Source organism: Pyrus communis, chromosome 4, assembly GCF_963583255.1.
Source record: "Pyrus communis chromosome 4, drPyrComm1.1, whole genome shotgun sequence".
NCBI lineage: Eukaryota > Viridiplantae > Streptophyta > Magnoliopsida > Rosales > Rosaceae > Pyrus > Pyrus communis.
In genome coordinates, this window is record NC_084806.1 from 5241644 (window position 1) to 5258839 (window position 17196).

At 39.5% G+C, this 17196-nt stretch overlaps 3 protein-coding genes across 4 annotated transcripts; all 3 read right to left on the bottom strand.

Annotated features, from left to right (window-relative positions):
- Positions 1-473: 473 nt before the first annotated feature.
- Positions 474-2306, bottom strand: LOC137730573 (serine/threonine-protein kinase 54-like). The gene is made up of 6 exons (XM_068469556.1): positions 1979-2306; positions 1765-1886; positions 1452-1639; positions 1153-1327; positions 790-924; positions 474-675 (listed from the first exon to the last, which is right to left on the bottom strand). The coding sequence occupies exons 1-6, from the start codon at positions 2304-2306 to the stop codon at positions 493-495; spliced, it is 1131 nt and encodes a 376-aa protein (XP_068325657.1). The 3' UTR covers positions 474-492.
- Positions 2307-2749: 443 nt separating this feature from the next.
- LOC137731774 (uncharacterized) lies at positions 2750-12685 on the bottom strand. The gene is made up of 27 exons (XM_068470985.1): positions 12441-12685; positions 12263-12339; positions 12014-12116; positions 11785-11882; positions 11472-11614; positions 11263-11371; positions 10888-11079; positions 10637-10773; positions 10297-10528; positions 6989-7026; positions 6876-6898; positions 6438-6544; positions 6302-6350; positions 6131-6215; positions 5729-5819; positions 5453-5491; positions 5231-5298; positions 5065-5127; positions 4803-4858; positions 4646-4719; positions 4448-4540; positions 4263-4364; positions 4049-4129; positions 3864-3955; positions 3711-3726; positions 3145-3264; positions 2750-3052 (listed from the first exon to the last, which is right to left on the bottom strand). Exons 1-27 carry the CDS (start codon positions 12682-12684, stop codon positions 2951-2953), a joined length of 2634 nt encoding a protein of 877 aa, XP_068327086.1. The 5' UTR covers position 12685; the 3' UTR covers positions 2750-2950.
- Positions 12686-13199: 514 nt separating this feature from the next.
- On the bottom strand, positions 13200-16815 carry LOC137731208 (uncharacterized). 2 transcript variants are annotated; one of them, XM_068470311.1, is made up of 2 exons: positions 14899-16815; positions 13200-13699 (listed from the first exon to the last, which is right to left on the bottom strand). In XM_068470311.1, the coding sequence occupies exons 1-2, from the start codon at positions 16662-16664 to the stop codon at positions 13693-13695; spliced, it is 1773 nt and encodes a 590-aa protein (XP_068326412.1). In that variant the 5' UTR covers positions 16665-16815; the 3' UTR covers positions 13200-13692. The 2 variants fall into 2 exon arrangements, with proteins under 2 accessions (XP_068326412.1, XP_068326413.1); XM_068470312.1 differs by lacking the exon at positions 13200-13699 and having other exon boundaries at positions 14895-16815.
- Positions 16816-17196: the final 381 nt, after the last annotated feature.

Here is a 17196-nt window from a genome sequence, read left to right on the forward strand (position 1 = left end):
ATGGGAGACTGACTTGAATCCGGTGCACACATGTAGCAACTAACTCAGCATTGAATCAGGTGTTCCATCGACGTATGTATAGCTCAGACGGGGTGTAAATGATCTTTTGACTTCAGCATTGTATAGCCTGGAAAACTGGTTAAAATGCCGTTTCTTCGAGAGCTGAGAGGATGCCAGTTTGCCCAGGACAAGGCGTACATCATATTCGTTTACATTACTGACCATTTTTGGTGAGTTTGCCAACTTATGCTTCACTAATTGCTCCACCAACATAAGCAACGTCAGTTCAAAACCACTTTTAGCCTTTTCACATGTAAGTGATATACAAATTTTACTACATAGTGTGTGTATTTGACAATTCGTTTGGAAAGGAAAAAGAATTTCGCCTTCTTCCTTTCGAACGGTACGCCTCCCTCCGTTGCCCCAGAATGAAGAGCGATCTCGTAGTTCTTGGTCTGTAGGAGCTCCGTTTTACTTTCCCATTGATTTGCCTTACTGTTTGCAGCTGAAGATGGAGAAGCAACCCAAACCTTTATTTTCTGAAAGGTCAATTGCCTCCAGCATCGAGATAACCTCTGCCATTTCTGGCCTTCTGTTCGGTTTTGAATCCCAGCACCTGCTCATCACTTTAGCTAAGGAGCTAGGGCAACCATTCGGTATCACTGGTCTTAAATTCTGCAGTCAAATAAAACAAAGCATTGTAAGTTTAACGTTACATGAATTATTACAAAGACAGAAATAGAGCTATTGAAATTCTTCTGTACACGATATGTACGCATACGTACGTACTTCATTCACAACTGCTGAAGCCAATTCTGAGAATCCGACGTTAGGATATGGCATATCGCAGCGATACATCTCCCATAAGCAAATTCCGAAGCTGTAAACGTCACATCTTTTGTCATATGGTTTATTTTCTATGACCTGCAATTAACACATTTGGTATTAGTTAGATTACTGCAAAACCAAATCAACAATTCAAAGTTTATAAATGGATGAGAAAAAATGCTGACACTGACTCGGCCACAGGGATAGAGTTTAAAGGGGACAAGCAATTTATTCGAACAATAATGCTGGACATTCAGAATATAGTAATATTCCCAGAAACATTTATATCTACTTTTAATTTCCGTACAGGTAATATTAACTTACCTCAGGCGCCATGTATCCAGGTGTGCCGGTGTAGCCTGTCATCTCGCTTGAATTCGAAGCCTGGAAACGAGCAACGCCGAAATCCGCTATCTTTACCCTACCGTCCTTGTCAATAAGCAGGTTTTCCGATTTCACATCTCGATGAACAATATTCTTGCTGTGCAAGTAACTCAACCTGCATGCAAATTAACACATATATCATTAATTTCTCATATATAGCAGAAAATTAATAAAATTACACTGACGAAGATTAGGCCAAATTACATAGACAAATATGTATGTAGGGAAATTTGTGATACCCTCTAGCAAGATCAAGTGCCATTTGTTTGACAGTCTTTAGAGGCAGCTTCCTTTCCCGGTGCTTTATGAGGTGAGATTTTAGAGTACCGCCGGAAAGATACTCCGCGATAACGCAGGCGGAGTTAGGGCTTATCTCTACCTTACTGTGGGATTTTAGTTTTGATGTATTTGTTGCGGCTCCAATGAACTGGAAAAATAAAATTAAATATTTTTTTAATAACATAACAAAAATTAAAATAAAATTTACATTTAATTGTAGAAAAGGAAAAGAAAGAAAGAAAAAAAAAAAAAAAAACTGAATGGTTTTTGTACCTTGGTAATGTTGGGGTGATCAAGTTTATGCCAAACAGAAACCTCCCGTCTAAAATCGTTTTGCAAAGAAGCTATTTGAGCGTTTGTGTTTTGGCCTTCTTCTCCCCACTCCAAAAATTTGACTGTTTAATTAAGAAAGAAAAATATTAAGCCATGCACATATAAACATGAAGTAATTAAGCAGATGTAATCAGTAATTACGACATATATATACCTGCGACTTGTTGGCCGTCGTAGAGGCCTCTATGGACGGAACCAAACGTTCCATGGGCGAAAACTTGCTTCACGACGAGTTTATCCGGCACGATTTGCCACTCCTCCTCCTCTTTTGCCGGCTTGATGGCCGCAACAACTCTGGTGTTGTTGTCTCTGATGACTTGGCTTTCTTGGCCGTCAAGCAACTCTTTCGTCTTCTCCTTCTTCTTCTTCTCCATCGAGCATAGTCGGTCGAGATGCCTCGCCAACTGTTGGTCCAAACTTTGTATGTCGATATTGCCCGCAGCCTTCTTTCCACTTCCAAAGCCTGCTCGTTTGCCCTCCATGTTTGTTTCAAGTAGTCTGAGAGAGCCAGTAGCCTACTTAATTGCGAAAAGTTGGATTTTCTGGTCTAGTTGTGTATATATAGAGTTGTTCGTCGGTGGTGTTTCTTTTCCTTTTGTATTCCTTTTGCAATGCACATTAAACATTCACATTCAGGTTACACATCTAAATAAGAGCCACTAGATTCTGTAAGGTCAAATAATCTAACGGCTTTTGTTAAAGAAGTTAGATTGTTTGTGATTGATAGGAAACCCTTCCGGCCCATCAGGAGTTTTGGTATCCTTTATGGACCAAAAGACTTTTATCCAAGCCCAAAAACTTTTATATTTCATTTTATTTTTCCGTAAACAATTCTCTCTACTAATATGGCAAATTACTATGTAAAATATAAAATGAATTAAGGGGGAGAGAGAGATGCAAAGATTATATTGTATTTATACATTTTCTCATGGCTTTTTTCAGCATGTGGATCGTTACAGAGTTGTTAAATGTAGATTTATAGTGGATTTTACAAAGTTGCAGATTTCCTAAATCCAAAATATGTGGTAGCGCCGAGACGTATACCGGTATACCTAATACGTATCCTTATGAATCAGATATACGATGAGGATTTATACACATTGGTCACGGTGGTTAGGTTCCGAAATCAGGCTTTGCGTTGTTTCTTCTTAGGAGTTGGATGTACCTGTTCTGTCCGTCCGTATATCATCTTCTGATAATTCTCAAAGGCCTCGGAAACTGCTGCAACCTGATTGATTACATCATCGCTTGTTAGTCATAAGAAATTAATACAGAATACGCGATTAAGTTAACAAACACAGCATGTACTAAGAAGCGAACCAGTTCGGGCTTCTTCGCATACACCCTGACTATCTTGTCTTGATAGAATGTTGGAAGCAAGTGACTTATGCGATCATCTTGGATCGAAAACTTTTCACCATGTAGAGCACTCTCATAATCCTGATAAAAATCAAGCCCGTCAATACACCGTAAAATTCAACCACCTACGGAAGAAAGTACCGTCTACTTCAAGAATTTCAGAAAAATAACAGAGATTCTCAAGCTGTTAACTTGTTTCAAGGACAATTTCATATCCAGATCCGTTCGTTCTACCATGGAAATTAGTAACGGAAGAATATGATTGCCAAAAAGTACACAACTACCCCACAGTTTAACACACCACAGATTTCAATATCAGCAGTATGTCCAAATGCTAAAGCTATGATCAGGTTAAATTTGACGATTCACTAAAATCTTTTCGATAGTTGCTTCTACAGTATATATGCACTGCGGTTGCCACATATTGCAGCGATCATGCGGTTTACGAGGTTTATTCATTCATTAAATCAGCGGCTTGAAAGATGAGTAAAATACGGGGCATCAAGCCATAAATAGGTCGAAAGTACCTTGAAAAAATTGATTCTGGAGGAGCAGGTGCATGCATAAAAGAGAGCAAATTATTTGTTAAACAAAATTACCAAAAGCAAATTTAATGATGTTATACGAAGACAAGCAGTGGCTTGATAATAATCATGATATGATTTAGGAGTATAAGGTACCTTTCAAGAGGGTTCTTCCTTCCATGAGTCAAATCAATTTTAACAGTGCAGACTGCAACATCCTCTTCCTTGAGTGTAACACTACCAGATTTCTGGACGGAAAATTAGGCACAAGGTATCATGTATCTACTTGATAAGCATAACGGACAGAGGAAGATGTAAGAAACTAATAATATATTTGGAACCTCGGAACAAACTATGTCTTTAGGCGTGATGTCTTTGAAATGTTCTAGGTTTTCCTTTGGAACAGAATACTCGTTGCAGAACTGCCAAAGCAAATAAAAATTGTAACAAACTGGATTGCCTAATGAATTACGCTAGGAAACACTAAGAACTGAGACACGCAAACAATGTAATACTACAGGACCTATTTCTTGTGGGGTGGACATATAAGGGTACCTGGTAAAGATCCCTTCTTCGAATGCGATGGATCAAATCCTTAGCTTCCTTGAGTTCAGGGTCATCAGAAGTTTCAATCCTCTTCAAAATTGTGTCATCCAACTGTAGATTAACACAGATAACGTTAGTGGTACAATGATAAAAGCCTTAGTAAAAAACTCTGCTAAATGATAAAGCACTTGCACCTTCCAAAACTCAGCTGCGCTTTGAATTGATTCTGCAATTTTAAAAGCACTATTTGCATGGCACATAGCATCGATGGCCATGAGTTCAACAGCCTGTGAAAACATAGATGTCCAGAGGCAGATCAGAAAAGTTAATCTATTTATAGTACCATTATAATTTTGATGCTTCAGCGAAATTTTTTTGGTTCTATCTCTGACCTTCACTTTAGCATGTGTGTACACGGTTCGATGCAGATCGGCACGAGTAGCAAAGAGCTTGTGGACTGTCAGATCTGCCCAAGATATCAAATAAAATTTAAAGAACCATAACGATTGCGTTGCGAGAGTGACAAAAAAATATTCAATACATACTCACAATCACTAGCGCGATAACATATCTCATCATCTATAACTCTCATAGTTTCCATCAGCCTGCAATTTGAAAGAACAAAAATATGTTCCAGCAAAAATCGTCAGTATGGGAAAAGTAATAGTTTCAAAACATCAAGTCTGTACAAATAACACAACCACCAAGTTTAAACTTCTACACAAATGGAAATTTCAAAACTTTGAGTGTACTGGACGTCATGGATCTTCAATGAATTTAAGTGCTCCGTGAATTGTTAACTTATAAATACCTTTCGAACTGAAAACTACAGCCTATACCACATGCTCGGGAGTCACGCACCATGTAATCAAACCTGTAGAGAGATGACATCTGTATCACTTAGCATTGTCAGATAACAAGTAGCAATTTCCAAATGAAACGCCAGACCTTCTATAAAAGGAAATCAAGTGACCTACTTGTCAACATCTATTCCAGTTCGCCCATTTGCAACAATATCATACAAGAAACGCTTGTTTGTCACACTCTGCATTTTTAGCATATTGCAAAGGGCTAAGGATAAAATACTAAAGGAATCCAATGTAGAGTGCGAGCATTAAAGTGAAAAAGTAGTCTGTAAGGTGTTCTGAGATACTAGAAGAAATCTCAAAATTTGAGCCTTAAACTTTATGATAACTTACATTCTGTTCCCCATGGTTGGAGCTAGCACGGATCAGTTCCTGTAAAGATACATTACATTCCCAATACATTAAATCCTAATCCATTATTACTATCGATAAAGCATCCATCAGCATTCACATTTACCCATATTGAGCCAACAAAGAATTGTACAGAAGTTGAAGTGATCTCAGCAGTTAAAAGTTGCAAAGAAATGAAGACATCAATGAGGAATACATGGAAGGATATCACAATGCAATCCTATTCACTAAATAATGGTAATGGCAAAACAAACTAACCTGCACCCTTTTAAGCTCTGCAGGATCAATATCAATATTGTTCTCTTCGACAATGTAGTCGATCATTTTCACAGACATCTCCTCATGAGACCTAGAAAGCATTCAAAGTTATAACCCTAAAAGTGGACTTGATATCCTGACTAAAAACACATACCATTTACAACCACCAAACAACCATGAAGTATCCCTATAAAATTGCACAAACTAATTTCACAGAAAGTGAAAAGATCCGTGTGCTGTATCTCTTACCTAAAGAACATGGACATGTTGCATATGCAAGTCATAAATGAAACAGAAAAGCAGTGATATTAGTTTCAGAAAGGTTTAAGTTTGTAAAATGCAGTCTTCTTCTACTGTACAAGAAAAATGGAGCTAAATTCACTTGAAGATTGTAAGAATCACCATGTGCAACCGTTAATAACCCGAGGAAGAAACTCGCGCTCGAACATGTGGCTGAACGGCCCATGGCCGATATCATGCAGTAGTCCTAGAAAGAGATTTGACAAAAAATAGAGATGTGGGACCAGGTTACAAGAAGAAAAGCATTTATTACAGCAGGTACAGATTCATTACCAGCAAGTTTTACTGTTGTCCTGTCAAAAGAATCAATTTCGAGGTCCCCCTACAAGGATGGCAGATGAAAGAGGAATGAGTTCTTATTCATAAATTGCAGAATGAGAACGATTAGGCTGTTATGACAAATTCCTACATGGTAGAGTTTAAGTTTATTGATAGCTTCACCAGCCAGCCAATACACCCCGAGTGAATGCTCAAACCGAGAATGTACAGCCCCAGGGTAAACCATGTCTGTCAGACCTGGATCAGAAGTAAGATTAAAATCAAACCTGAAGTATTGAATAGAAATACATCGGTAGAACAGGTACAGACGAATGTAGTAAGGTGATTTCAAACAATGAGGATATATTAGATAACATTTAATATGTGTACTTATACACACAGACACACAATCCCACACCCGTTGGTCAGAAACAAAATGAAACTGGTACTCAACTTATCTCAAGAAGTTGGGAAAAGAGATAGGTTATGTCAGCATATCTACAACAATTAATATCTAGAAATTTAATATCCCCATTATCTGTAAATCTAACATTTCTTAATGCTAATTCATTTAGTAAGTTCAACTCACCAAGTTGTTTAAGATCACGGAGCCTGCAAAAAAATGACAGCAATATCAGGAAAAGAAATCCAAAAATTTACTCAAGAGAAAATGACCCTTGCATAGAATATTATCAAACTTGCCTCTGAAACTGTGCAGTGTCGATGAACTTCAAGCAAAACTGCAACAAACAACAGAAAGATTCATTTGATACGATATTTAACATAACTTCCATGACTCGTTAATTTACATTCTAAGTTGAAGGCAATGTAATGTTTACGGTAAGTACAAGTACAAAAGTCAATGTGAAAGAAATCCATATTTAAATACTTTACCCAAGATATCCAAATGAAAAATCACAATAAACTTGAGAATTTGAATTTCAAATGATGAGCCTTAAGACATCATTACCTCAAATCCAAGCCTAATGCAAATTCAACAAAAGACAATTTGTTCCATATCCGCTATGATTTATCGACTTCCATTATTTATCAAAAGTTAGATTTCACTTGTTAACTATTAATGTGAGAATTTATGCTTCTTCGACTTTGAACTTTATTATTTGAATTTTCAAGCATCTAAACCTAAAATCCTCAATCTCAGAATACAAAATCTTCAGTCTCAGTTCTACTTCTACACCAAAGCATGTGAACCTAAAATCCTCAAGCAGTTCTAAAATCTGTCTTCTCTGAAACTTAAACCGAAGCAGAAAATAGAACAAAACAACTAGTTGACAACAAAATTACTAATAATTTACCTCAATCAGTTTAAATCAGAACTTTAGGTCCAAATATATTACCTGTAAAGCTATAACTCACTTCAAACTTGATCTACCAAAACAAAAAGTTTTGATTCACATGCTCGAGATGATTTGCGATCTAAATTCATCAAACAATTTCCTAATGCTCTGAAATATGATCTAAATACAGCAGAAATCAACGCCAGCGATTTCAGAAAAGCTGATGCATACGATCGCTTTAAACTTAAAATCGCAATTAACAGTCTCAAAACATATGAATATGAAATTAATTAAACAATATGCATTCCTCTAAACTACGAGCCAAATCAAAGCAGAAAACTAAACTAAAACCAAAACAAACATTTCTTGCAGCAAGATATCGATACCGCATTATTCGATACAACAGCGACCTTAAAACACAAAATTCGAAAACAAACTGCTCTCGTATTCAATTCAAATCTACGATTCTCATTTCCGAGAACAATGGCACGAAACAGAGATGACACACGAAAAACAACATCATCACAGATAACGCGAAATCGCAAAAACGAAACTAAGCGGCGGAATCGAGGCACATACCGGCTCGAGATAGATGATTCCATGGACGTTATCGCGAACATGCTTCGACAAGCTCCGGTCCTGATAGATGTAATCGGTGAACTGCACCGAGTCTTCCTTCCCACTCGTTCCCATTGCTCGTTCACCGCTACTGTACTTCGAACGCTAACAGAGGAAAGAAGAGCACCGGAGCTCGGAAATTAAAACCTAACGATTTCGAATCTGGACTGCAAGCTAGGATTTGAAGAGAAAGTAGAGAGAGAACGAGAGGAGGCGAGAGAGAGAGACGGTTGAAGTGGAAATGCGAAAATGAAAGAGGGAACGGACTGGAGGAGATTTTATGGCCACCAAATTCTTGGAGTGTTGGCATGAAAAAGGAGTTGCCGCCAAAAAAAGTTTCGTGCCCCTACGGGCCTTCTTCGGCGCGTGGAAGAGGTGGCCAACTGTTTAGAAAGTGGAAACGTTACTTTATTAAAAAAATGTAAAAGAAAAGGAATGAAGCGGCTAATCCCTACTTTGTGGAAGGAAGTTACTTTTTAAAAGTGATTAACGTGCTCCTTACTTAGCTACTTAGGTTTCGTGGGTCACACGTGGCTCCATTTTTTTTTTGCATATTTTTTACGCACATTTTTGTGAAATCCACTTTATAATATATTTTTGATCTAAACCGTTTAACTTTTTGAACATCATTTATAGATTATTCTTATAAAAAAATTGGACAAATCCAAATTAATTAAGACATTTATTTGTAACAAAAATTCACGAGTACGGACAAATAATGCTAAACCCTTAATCCAATAATCATATGGTTATAATATAGAGTGGACTCCACAAAAATACGTGTCAAAAGTTGTATAAGAAAAATGGAGTCACAATTCCGCAATCGTATTATGGCCTAATTTTTAAATTTAATCTTAATGCATATTATAGATTATACTTTTTATCAAATAAAAATTGCATTCATAATTCTGTTACAACGACCTATCTAGCACCTTCAAGAGAGTTCATTTAACCAAACTTAAGCCTTATATACTGTGTAGTTTTTTTCTGGATCAATGTCACTCAGAGGGTAAAGTCATAGTTATACTCACATGAGCTCATTATTATAATAAAGACGGTGCTATCCTCGTATCTTTTTTCACCTTTCACATACACTCTTAATTTTTGATAAAATTGGTCTCTGCACTTTGATAATATCGTGGAGAGAATGGATTCTTGATTGGACCTCCATTTGTAGGCAAAATATAGACAAGCTTCCCTGATTAGGAGATGTAGGGCATGACATATCCCTTGGTTTAAGGGTGCAGGGCAATGATGAAGGTATGGAATGCGGTGAGGGCAATATCTGCCATCAACGCACAATATTCCATGTATTTAGCATGCGAAAAAATAATTATGAGAAGGTATTTTAGCTAAAATGGTCATTGAAATTTGCGTAACTCATCACTTCAGTCTCTGAGATTTGAAATCAATAGAAGTGGTCCCTAAGTTTATCCATCATCAATCATTTTGGTCATTCCATGAAAAATTATATTAGATAAGAACCAAAACGATAAAAATATCCTCAATTTAATAAACAATAGGCCAATTGATTTGATAAAAATTGAAAGTATTTTTGTCATTTTAGCCTTATTTAATGGAAATTTTTCATGAAATGACAAAAATGATTGATAGTGAACAAACTTACTTCTATTAATTTCAAATCTCAAAGACCAAAATGAGGAGTTATTCAAATTTCAGTTACCATTTTGACTAAAAAGCCCTTACGAGAACTTACTTTCATAGGAGAAACTCAGAATATTTCCTTAAGAAGGGTTTCGCACAATAAACAGGTTACATTTTCTGTTCGGAGAAGACGTCGAATATCTTAAACTGGTAACCAATAAGACGGGCATTCAGGCGGATGTGCATACAAGCAAAAGCTAATTTGAATCTGCCGGACAAGGTGACACGAAACGTGAATAACAAGAAGGCCAGGTAACGAAGTTACATCGCGGTGCACCACAAGAGATAGGTCCCGGGCAGAGCAGTCAAACTAACACGTGCTTAGCATGCTTCATCCAGAGGATTTAGGAATATAATGTTCAGATAATCGAATCACGCAGAGACTTCCACTGCCATTTTGAATTGCTCGGGTACGCGAAGCAAGGGAGCTTGGACCACATCGGGATTGCCAAGCTGACCACAGGCAGCCATCTGATCATCACCTCTACTCGACCGCAAGAAGACACGGCACCCTAACTCAGCCAAGAGATTCCGAAACTCAACCATCTTCTCCTCGCTGGTTGGTCTGAATTGGGATCCGCTATGAGGGTTAAATGAGAGGAGGTTGATCTTGCATGGAATTCCCTGAACGAGATCAGCAAGCCTCTTCGCATCCTCCACACTGCATTACGCCAAGAACAGAGTCAAACCACCAAAACAAACAACAGAAAAGAAACTTCAGATACGACATATTCGAGTCAAACAGCAGGAAGTCGAAAAGCTAATTTACTTGTCATTTATTCCTGCAAGCATCACATATTCAAAAAGAACTTTGTAGTTATTCTTGAAGCGAAGTTCCTCCCTAAGGGTCTGAAGAAGCAAGCCTAATTTATACTTCCGGTTAATTGGCATGATCCAGTTTCTGACCTGCAGATGTGATGTTTGTGCAAAGGTTATACCCCCGTGCGAATGTGTACAAGTGTGTTCTTCTATCCACATAGACATGTGGTTTGCCAATTCAAATAAAATGAATGTAAATACCTCATCTGTCGTTGCATTCAAACTAACGGCTAAAGCACAATTAGATTCCTTAAGGAAACGCCTCATCTGGGGAACCAGCCCACTTGTTGAAACTGTGACCTTTCGAGGACTGAAATATAGGCCTTGATCATGTAGCATTATGTCAGCAGCTTTAAGAACATTGTCAATGTTCTGAAGTGGTTCTCCCATTCCCTAGAAATTTAAATTTATATGAATTATCAGAGGATGAAAGTATCCGTTATACCTAATGAATAATGCCAGTTCAGTAAATTACTTGGGTCTAGATGACAGAGAAACGAACTAGGATTTTCTTATTTTGGTTAATGAAAAAAAACGTATATCCATGTGAAAATGTATTGTGAACTCCTAACCTACCATAAATACAACATTCGTAATGTCGCCAACTTCACTTGTGAACAAGGACCGTGCAAATACAGCCTGCTCTACAATCTCAGCTGCAGTCAGGTTCCTCCTTAGACCCATCCTGAAAATGGAAGGATTTAGAACCAACATTCAGATTATCTGGGCTACGGAAATTGAAAGAACGTAGAATTCACAGCTTAGAGGAGAAGAATGAAGCTTACCTGCCAGTGTAGCAGAATTGACAATTCATGGCACAGCCCACTTGACTCGAAACGCAAACAGTATTCCTGCTACGACTATCACTAGCGACGCTAGGTATGACAACAGTTTCTATCACCAATCCATCTTCCAAAGTGAACAGAATCTGAAACCTCCTGTGAGTTTCATAATCAATGAGAAGGTTCTCTAAGAAATGCTAGTAACTTTCTAAAGGCATATATGATATTCCCAAAAGCAGTTTTAACCGAGTAGAGTAAGACCACGTACGATGATAGTTAAGCAATACAGGGGACATAAGGAAATGAATCCATGTACCTTTCGAGTTCCATCAGCCGCGGTAATAACTTGTTTCAAAGCCAATGCCTTGAACTCAGCACTCTTACTCAACATCTTCTTAAAATCTTTGTTCAAGCCTACGCATTAAAAATGGCGAGCGAAATTCATTGACCGGAAATCAAATTACATCAAGATTCACGAGGAAACTGAATAAAGCACAAACAAGTGGAATTGGGTTAACAGGATAAGGAAAAGTAGTAGGAAAAACCTTCTAGTTGATCACTGTGATGCGCCCAAATACCATTCCCGTATATACGTTTCCATAGCATTAGAGCCTGGCCAGGCCTGTACCCATGTGACCGAACCCATTTCTGTCAATGCATTACAAATCATAAGCAACACATTTTCGACAAGACGATATTCTAAACTAATCTAATCTACGGAGAGCGGGATTCAAACTTGGGAGCAATATTCATAAGTGACATAGGCAATTAACAGTGAGATGATAAAGAATTACTTCAAGTTCATCGTATCGCATGCCCTTGAGAAGCACTTTCGAGCTCCGGTTCGTAATCCCATTCCTTTCACCTCCTGCTGATCAGAGGGCAGACGAAATCAGAGCTAAGAAGAAGATGAACCCAGAACAGAAAAATCGAAATTAAAGAGCCTGCTCGAAGAAACAAAGGTGTGCTCACCGGATTCGAAGGAAGTTTCGTCGACAGAGACGAGAGGACGTGGAGGAGAACAGGACGCGGCTGTTGAGAGAAGGCGGCGGTGGGAGGAGGCAAGAGGAGTGAGAGATGCCGGCGAGGGTTTCAGAAAGGGAGAGGAGATGGGGTTTTGGAGTGTGGCAGGGGTTAACAAGGCGGCCATGGGAGGCTTCTGCGGCGGCAGAGAGGTTGGGCTGAGCAGGATTCGTCTCAACCACATAGAGCCCATCTCTCGCGGGACGATAGCGGTAAACCAGTAGGTTCCCGGGATACAAAACCTTTAAATTAGACTTAAAATGACACCGTTTTGAGGATTAATTAGTGTAGGCAAATTTTTGGTCTAAAAGAACTGAATATTTCACTAGTGTTCAACTCTCGAGACTTTTGCGGTGCCAAGGAAGAGTTGTTTATGTCACACGACTCACAAAGATTTACCCGATTTGAGTTTACAATTTGGACCCGTCCCCTCCCCGTGCTGGACCGCATAAACGCTCCTCAACCTACAGGTCAAGGGCCCGTTTGTCCACGGAAATAGTTGCAAGATTTGAATAACTAGTTAGTAATTGGTCGCTCACATCTCGCTACTATTCTGCAATGTCCCACATTGAAGAATATTGATAAAAATGTTGAGCGAAGTCGAATGTTTCAATCACTCCAAACCCATTAAATGTTTCAATAAAACCGTGCACATTGTTCAAGATCATGTTGCTCAAACGGTTAACATCATTCACATCATATGTATGAATATGCATTCCCCCAATGTCGAGTGTATACAAAGAGATGCAAAATCGTGTTTAGAAAGAGTGTCCTTCACTACCACAAAAGCTTTCATGTCCAACATGAATTGTGCCATATGATGAAGGTGCAGTTTTTGGATACAAGATTAATTAGCCGTTAACTTCTCGAAGTCTTAAAAAAACTACAAGTATTAATGAGACATTTGCAAAAAACAACACCTGTAAAACTTCTCAGAGTCTTCAAAACTACAAGAACAGAACATCAAAACGAAAACATTGTATTACAAGTACATATCCAGCGTAACCAGATGATATCGGTGATTGCAGTTGATTGTAGTGAGACAAAGAAGGAGAGTTCGTCCTGCAATCTTATAAGTATCCTTATGCCCGGCAATCACCAAGATGGGTACATCCAATGATGATGGCGCTACACCCGTGTGGAACAGAAACGGGTAAATCAAAGTTATAGCCCCGCTTATCCAAACTGAACTGAAATGCGGCTAGTCCCTGCAAACCAGACAAATGATTAATCATACACGCATTTACTAAAAGGAGAATGCAAGTGTGCACATGTATGTAAAGCAACAGCAACATTTCTCAATGAAATATGAAAACAATTGACGCACTTGGTTTTTGTTAAAACTATCCCCCATATAATATATAGCTCAATACGTGAAACCAAAGGATCCATCGGAAGATGAAACCTACCATTATTAACTCGTTTTAAGTAATATATTGCACGATAAAAAGATACTCCTTTCACCGCAATAGCATTTATCCATTTAGGTTTGATAAGATAAAGTGAAGACATTAAATCAAAGATACAACACAGGCACAGAAAGAGAACTGATGAATTTGACCCCAAGACATTGAAGCACGACCAGGAAGGAAAGAGAGAAAAATGTGAAACCTGTCTTCCAATCATTATCATGCTGGTTCTAATTGGACAAGGCTGTTAAAAAAATTATTGACTATGCATGGAGACTTAAGCGTTGACAGGTAAAAGACAACGGGTACCATTAACAAATGGAAAGATATACATATTGTACAAGTTCCTTGAAAAGAAAAGTTAAGGACTTCTTTCCTCCTACATAAGGTTAGGTCAAAGATGGATGGGTGAGGAAGAAGGGAGAGTGTACGCTTTCCCTCTAACAGTTCAAGACTGGTGGGACGAAATTCCTCCAATCCCCGCAAACTCATAGTGGAAATGAAAATAAATAAATAAAAACTCCTTTATATAAAACTATCCTAAGAGAGGCAAATTATTGCTTCCCATCCCTGCCCTATAAGAAAATAGTTTCTAACCCTGGTCCACCTATATCCATGAGATGGATGGAGGAAAGAAAGTTTCTTCTGGAGCGGTAGAAACACAAAATATCTGAAGTTTAGTATCCTACATTTCTAGTCCCAAACATAGAGGTTGGATGTGAAAAAGGTCAAGTTTGGTATCCTAAATTTTTACTAAATACACAATATGTCAGAGCATAGTACTACATCAATAAACCATACTTGGCTATATCAGTTGTCGCGCATCTAAAATTGGCATGAGTTTTATACTTTTTAGTTTTTAGCAGATAAGATAGGCACATAACCTTTGGCATCAAATGTTGAAACTGCTTAGACAGGTAAATCAGAAAACCAAATATTGCACATACGAATGCATATAAAGCGAATTAAAAGTGTTACAGAAATGAAACTTTACTTACCAATACTTGATTAAGCCATCCCAGCCACATGTTGCAACTTTACTTTGCTCCAAGGGATGCCATGCTGCCCCAATGCATACCCCTTCATGACATTTGAGAGTTCTGAAGACTTTGCATGTCTTCCAATCCCAAAACCAGCATCGACCTTCACCATCACCTGACATAACAAACCGTCCATCTGGCGAGAAATTGACTTGGCAAGCATACCCGGCAACAACATGCCCGGCAAACCTCTTCTTCTTATTGAGCTGAAACTTCTCCCTAGTGCTATAAATCAGAATCTGATTGTCCATACTCTGTGCCGCAAGCCAATTGGAATTGGGGTGCAGCGAAATTGATGGCATGGAATGCATGTGAGGCTCACTAATATACTTAATAACCACAGGGATCCCAAACTCCCATACGCGAAGCGACTTGTCATCGCTGGAAGTAACAAACCTACGGTTATTATCCACAAATGTAATCGTATTCACAGCACCCAAATGCTGATCATACTCTTGATTGATCTTTCCCTCATTCATATCCCACTGAACAATCTTCTTATCACTCATACCAGCCAACAACACATTTTGCTTATCCTCATCCGGGTTCAACTTAACCACATAAGGAACCTTCCCAGTCGAGAATGTAGATATCACCTGCCCGGTTTCTGTATCCCAGTACTTGATATTCTTATCATAACTAGCAGTTAAGAACCTACTCCCATCATTAGAAAAACAAATATCCCGAACTGCCTTCGAGTGACCCATGTAAGTTCTCATACACTTACCGGTATTGAAAACATCCCAAATCTTCACCTTGGTATCCATCCCGGCAGACAGAATCAAATGCCCGTACTTAGGGAAGAACCTAATAGCAGACACACCCTTCGTGTGCCCGCTCCAAGTGTGCACCAACCTCTTTGGAATATAACAGTGATCATTAGATGCCTTAGCATCTCTCGGCGGCGCAATCCATGACCTACCCTGATAATCCCTCTCTTCTTTTCCATGAAACGTAGTCTTCTCAGCCACAGCCTCGCCCTTATCACCAGCGCCTTTCTCCTCACCTTTCTTCTTCGCATACTCCTCGGCATACTTCTTCTGCTCCTCAGTCAGCTCCGTCGGCAGACCCTCCTTCTTTCCCGCCCACGGACTCTTCTTATTCTTCATCAACCACACGTCACTAGCCGGGTTCTGGACCTCCTCCGGGTCCATATCCTCATCCCCACCCTCATTCTCCTCCAATTCCTTTCTCTTTTCAATTTTCCGCTTCTTCTGCTCGTGCTGGGGAATGTTATACACAGAAACGGCGTCATTCTTCTGCAAGGCCTCGAAATCACCTACATAATTGTACCCAGCAGATGCCGAAGGGTCAGCAGCATACCCATACTTGTGAAACGTGTTGTACTGCTCGTCGAACACGAAGGGCTCAATGGAGGCGTCCTCGACGAAGCCGAGTTTGTGGTTGCGCATCCCCTGGGCTATGCCATCCTTGGCGTAAGGATGAGACGGGCCGTAGATTGGTGCCCATAGCTGCTCGTAGGTGGGGTTGAAGCCGACGATGTGTTGGGTCGGGTCGATGGGGCGGGTGGAAGACCCGTTGGCCCCGGCTACCGTCAGGGCCAGCATAGTGTCGTCGACATTGGGCGCGGCGGACTTGGCGGGGAGGAGGTGAGGCGGCGACGAGTCTGGGGACGACGGTGCGGATTTAGGGTTTTGGTTCTGCTCCTCGGGCTCGTTCAATTCGTCGTCGTTTTGATCAGAGTATGCTCGGAGAAGATCCATTCATAGAAACAAAGACGACCCCCTAAGCCCTAAATTTGGTCCCTGTGTTGAAAATTTGAGACTTTATACTTGGAATTCGAAACGTAGAGGAACCTGGATTGGATGGGAAATAAAAAATAAGATAGCGATCGAGAAGGTTACTCGCCGGCGGCGGCTTGGAGAAGGCAAAGGGCAGAGGCTGGGCGGGCACAGAAGGATTCTTGGCGGGGTTCAGGTTTTGGAATAATTCGGGGTTTTCCGGGGTTTTCCATGGTTTTCGATAAACCGTAAAACCGATTGCAAATGCCAGTCACGGATGCAACTTGGTTGGATCCACCCGAATCCGTTCATGTTCAATCCGACTTTAAATCCGAATAAACAAGTTTTTTATAAGTTATAACCCCCAGAATCCAACTCGATTTTATCCCGTTCATTGATTGGGCTGAGTTGGGTTGATTGTCCAACCCAACCCGATTAACCAAACTCAAATACGACCTATATCAATTAATACTCATATAACACCTAAATAGGCCAAGTCCAAAAACCCACATCC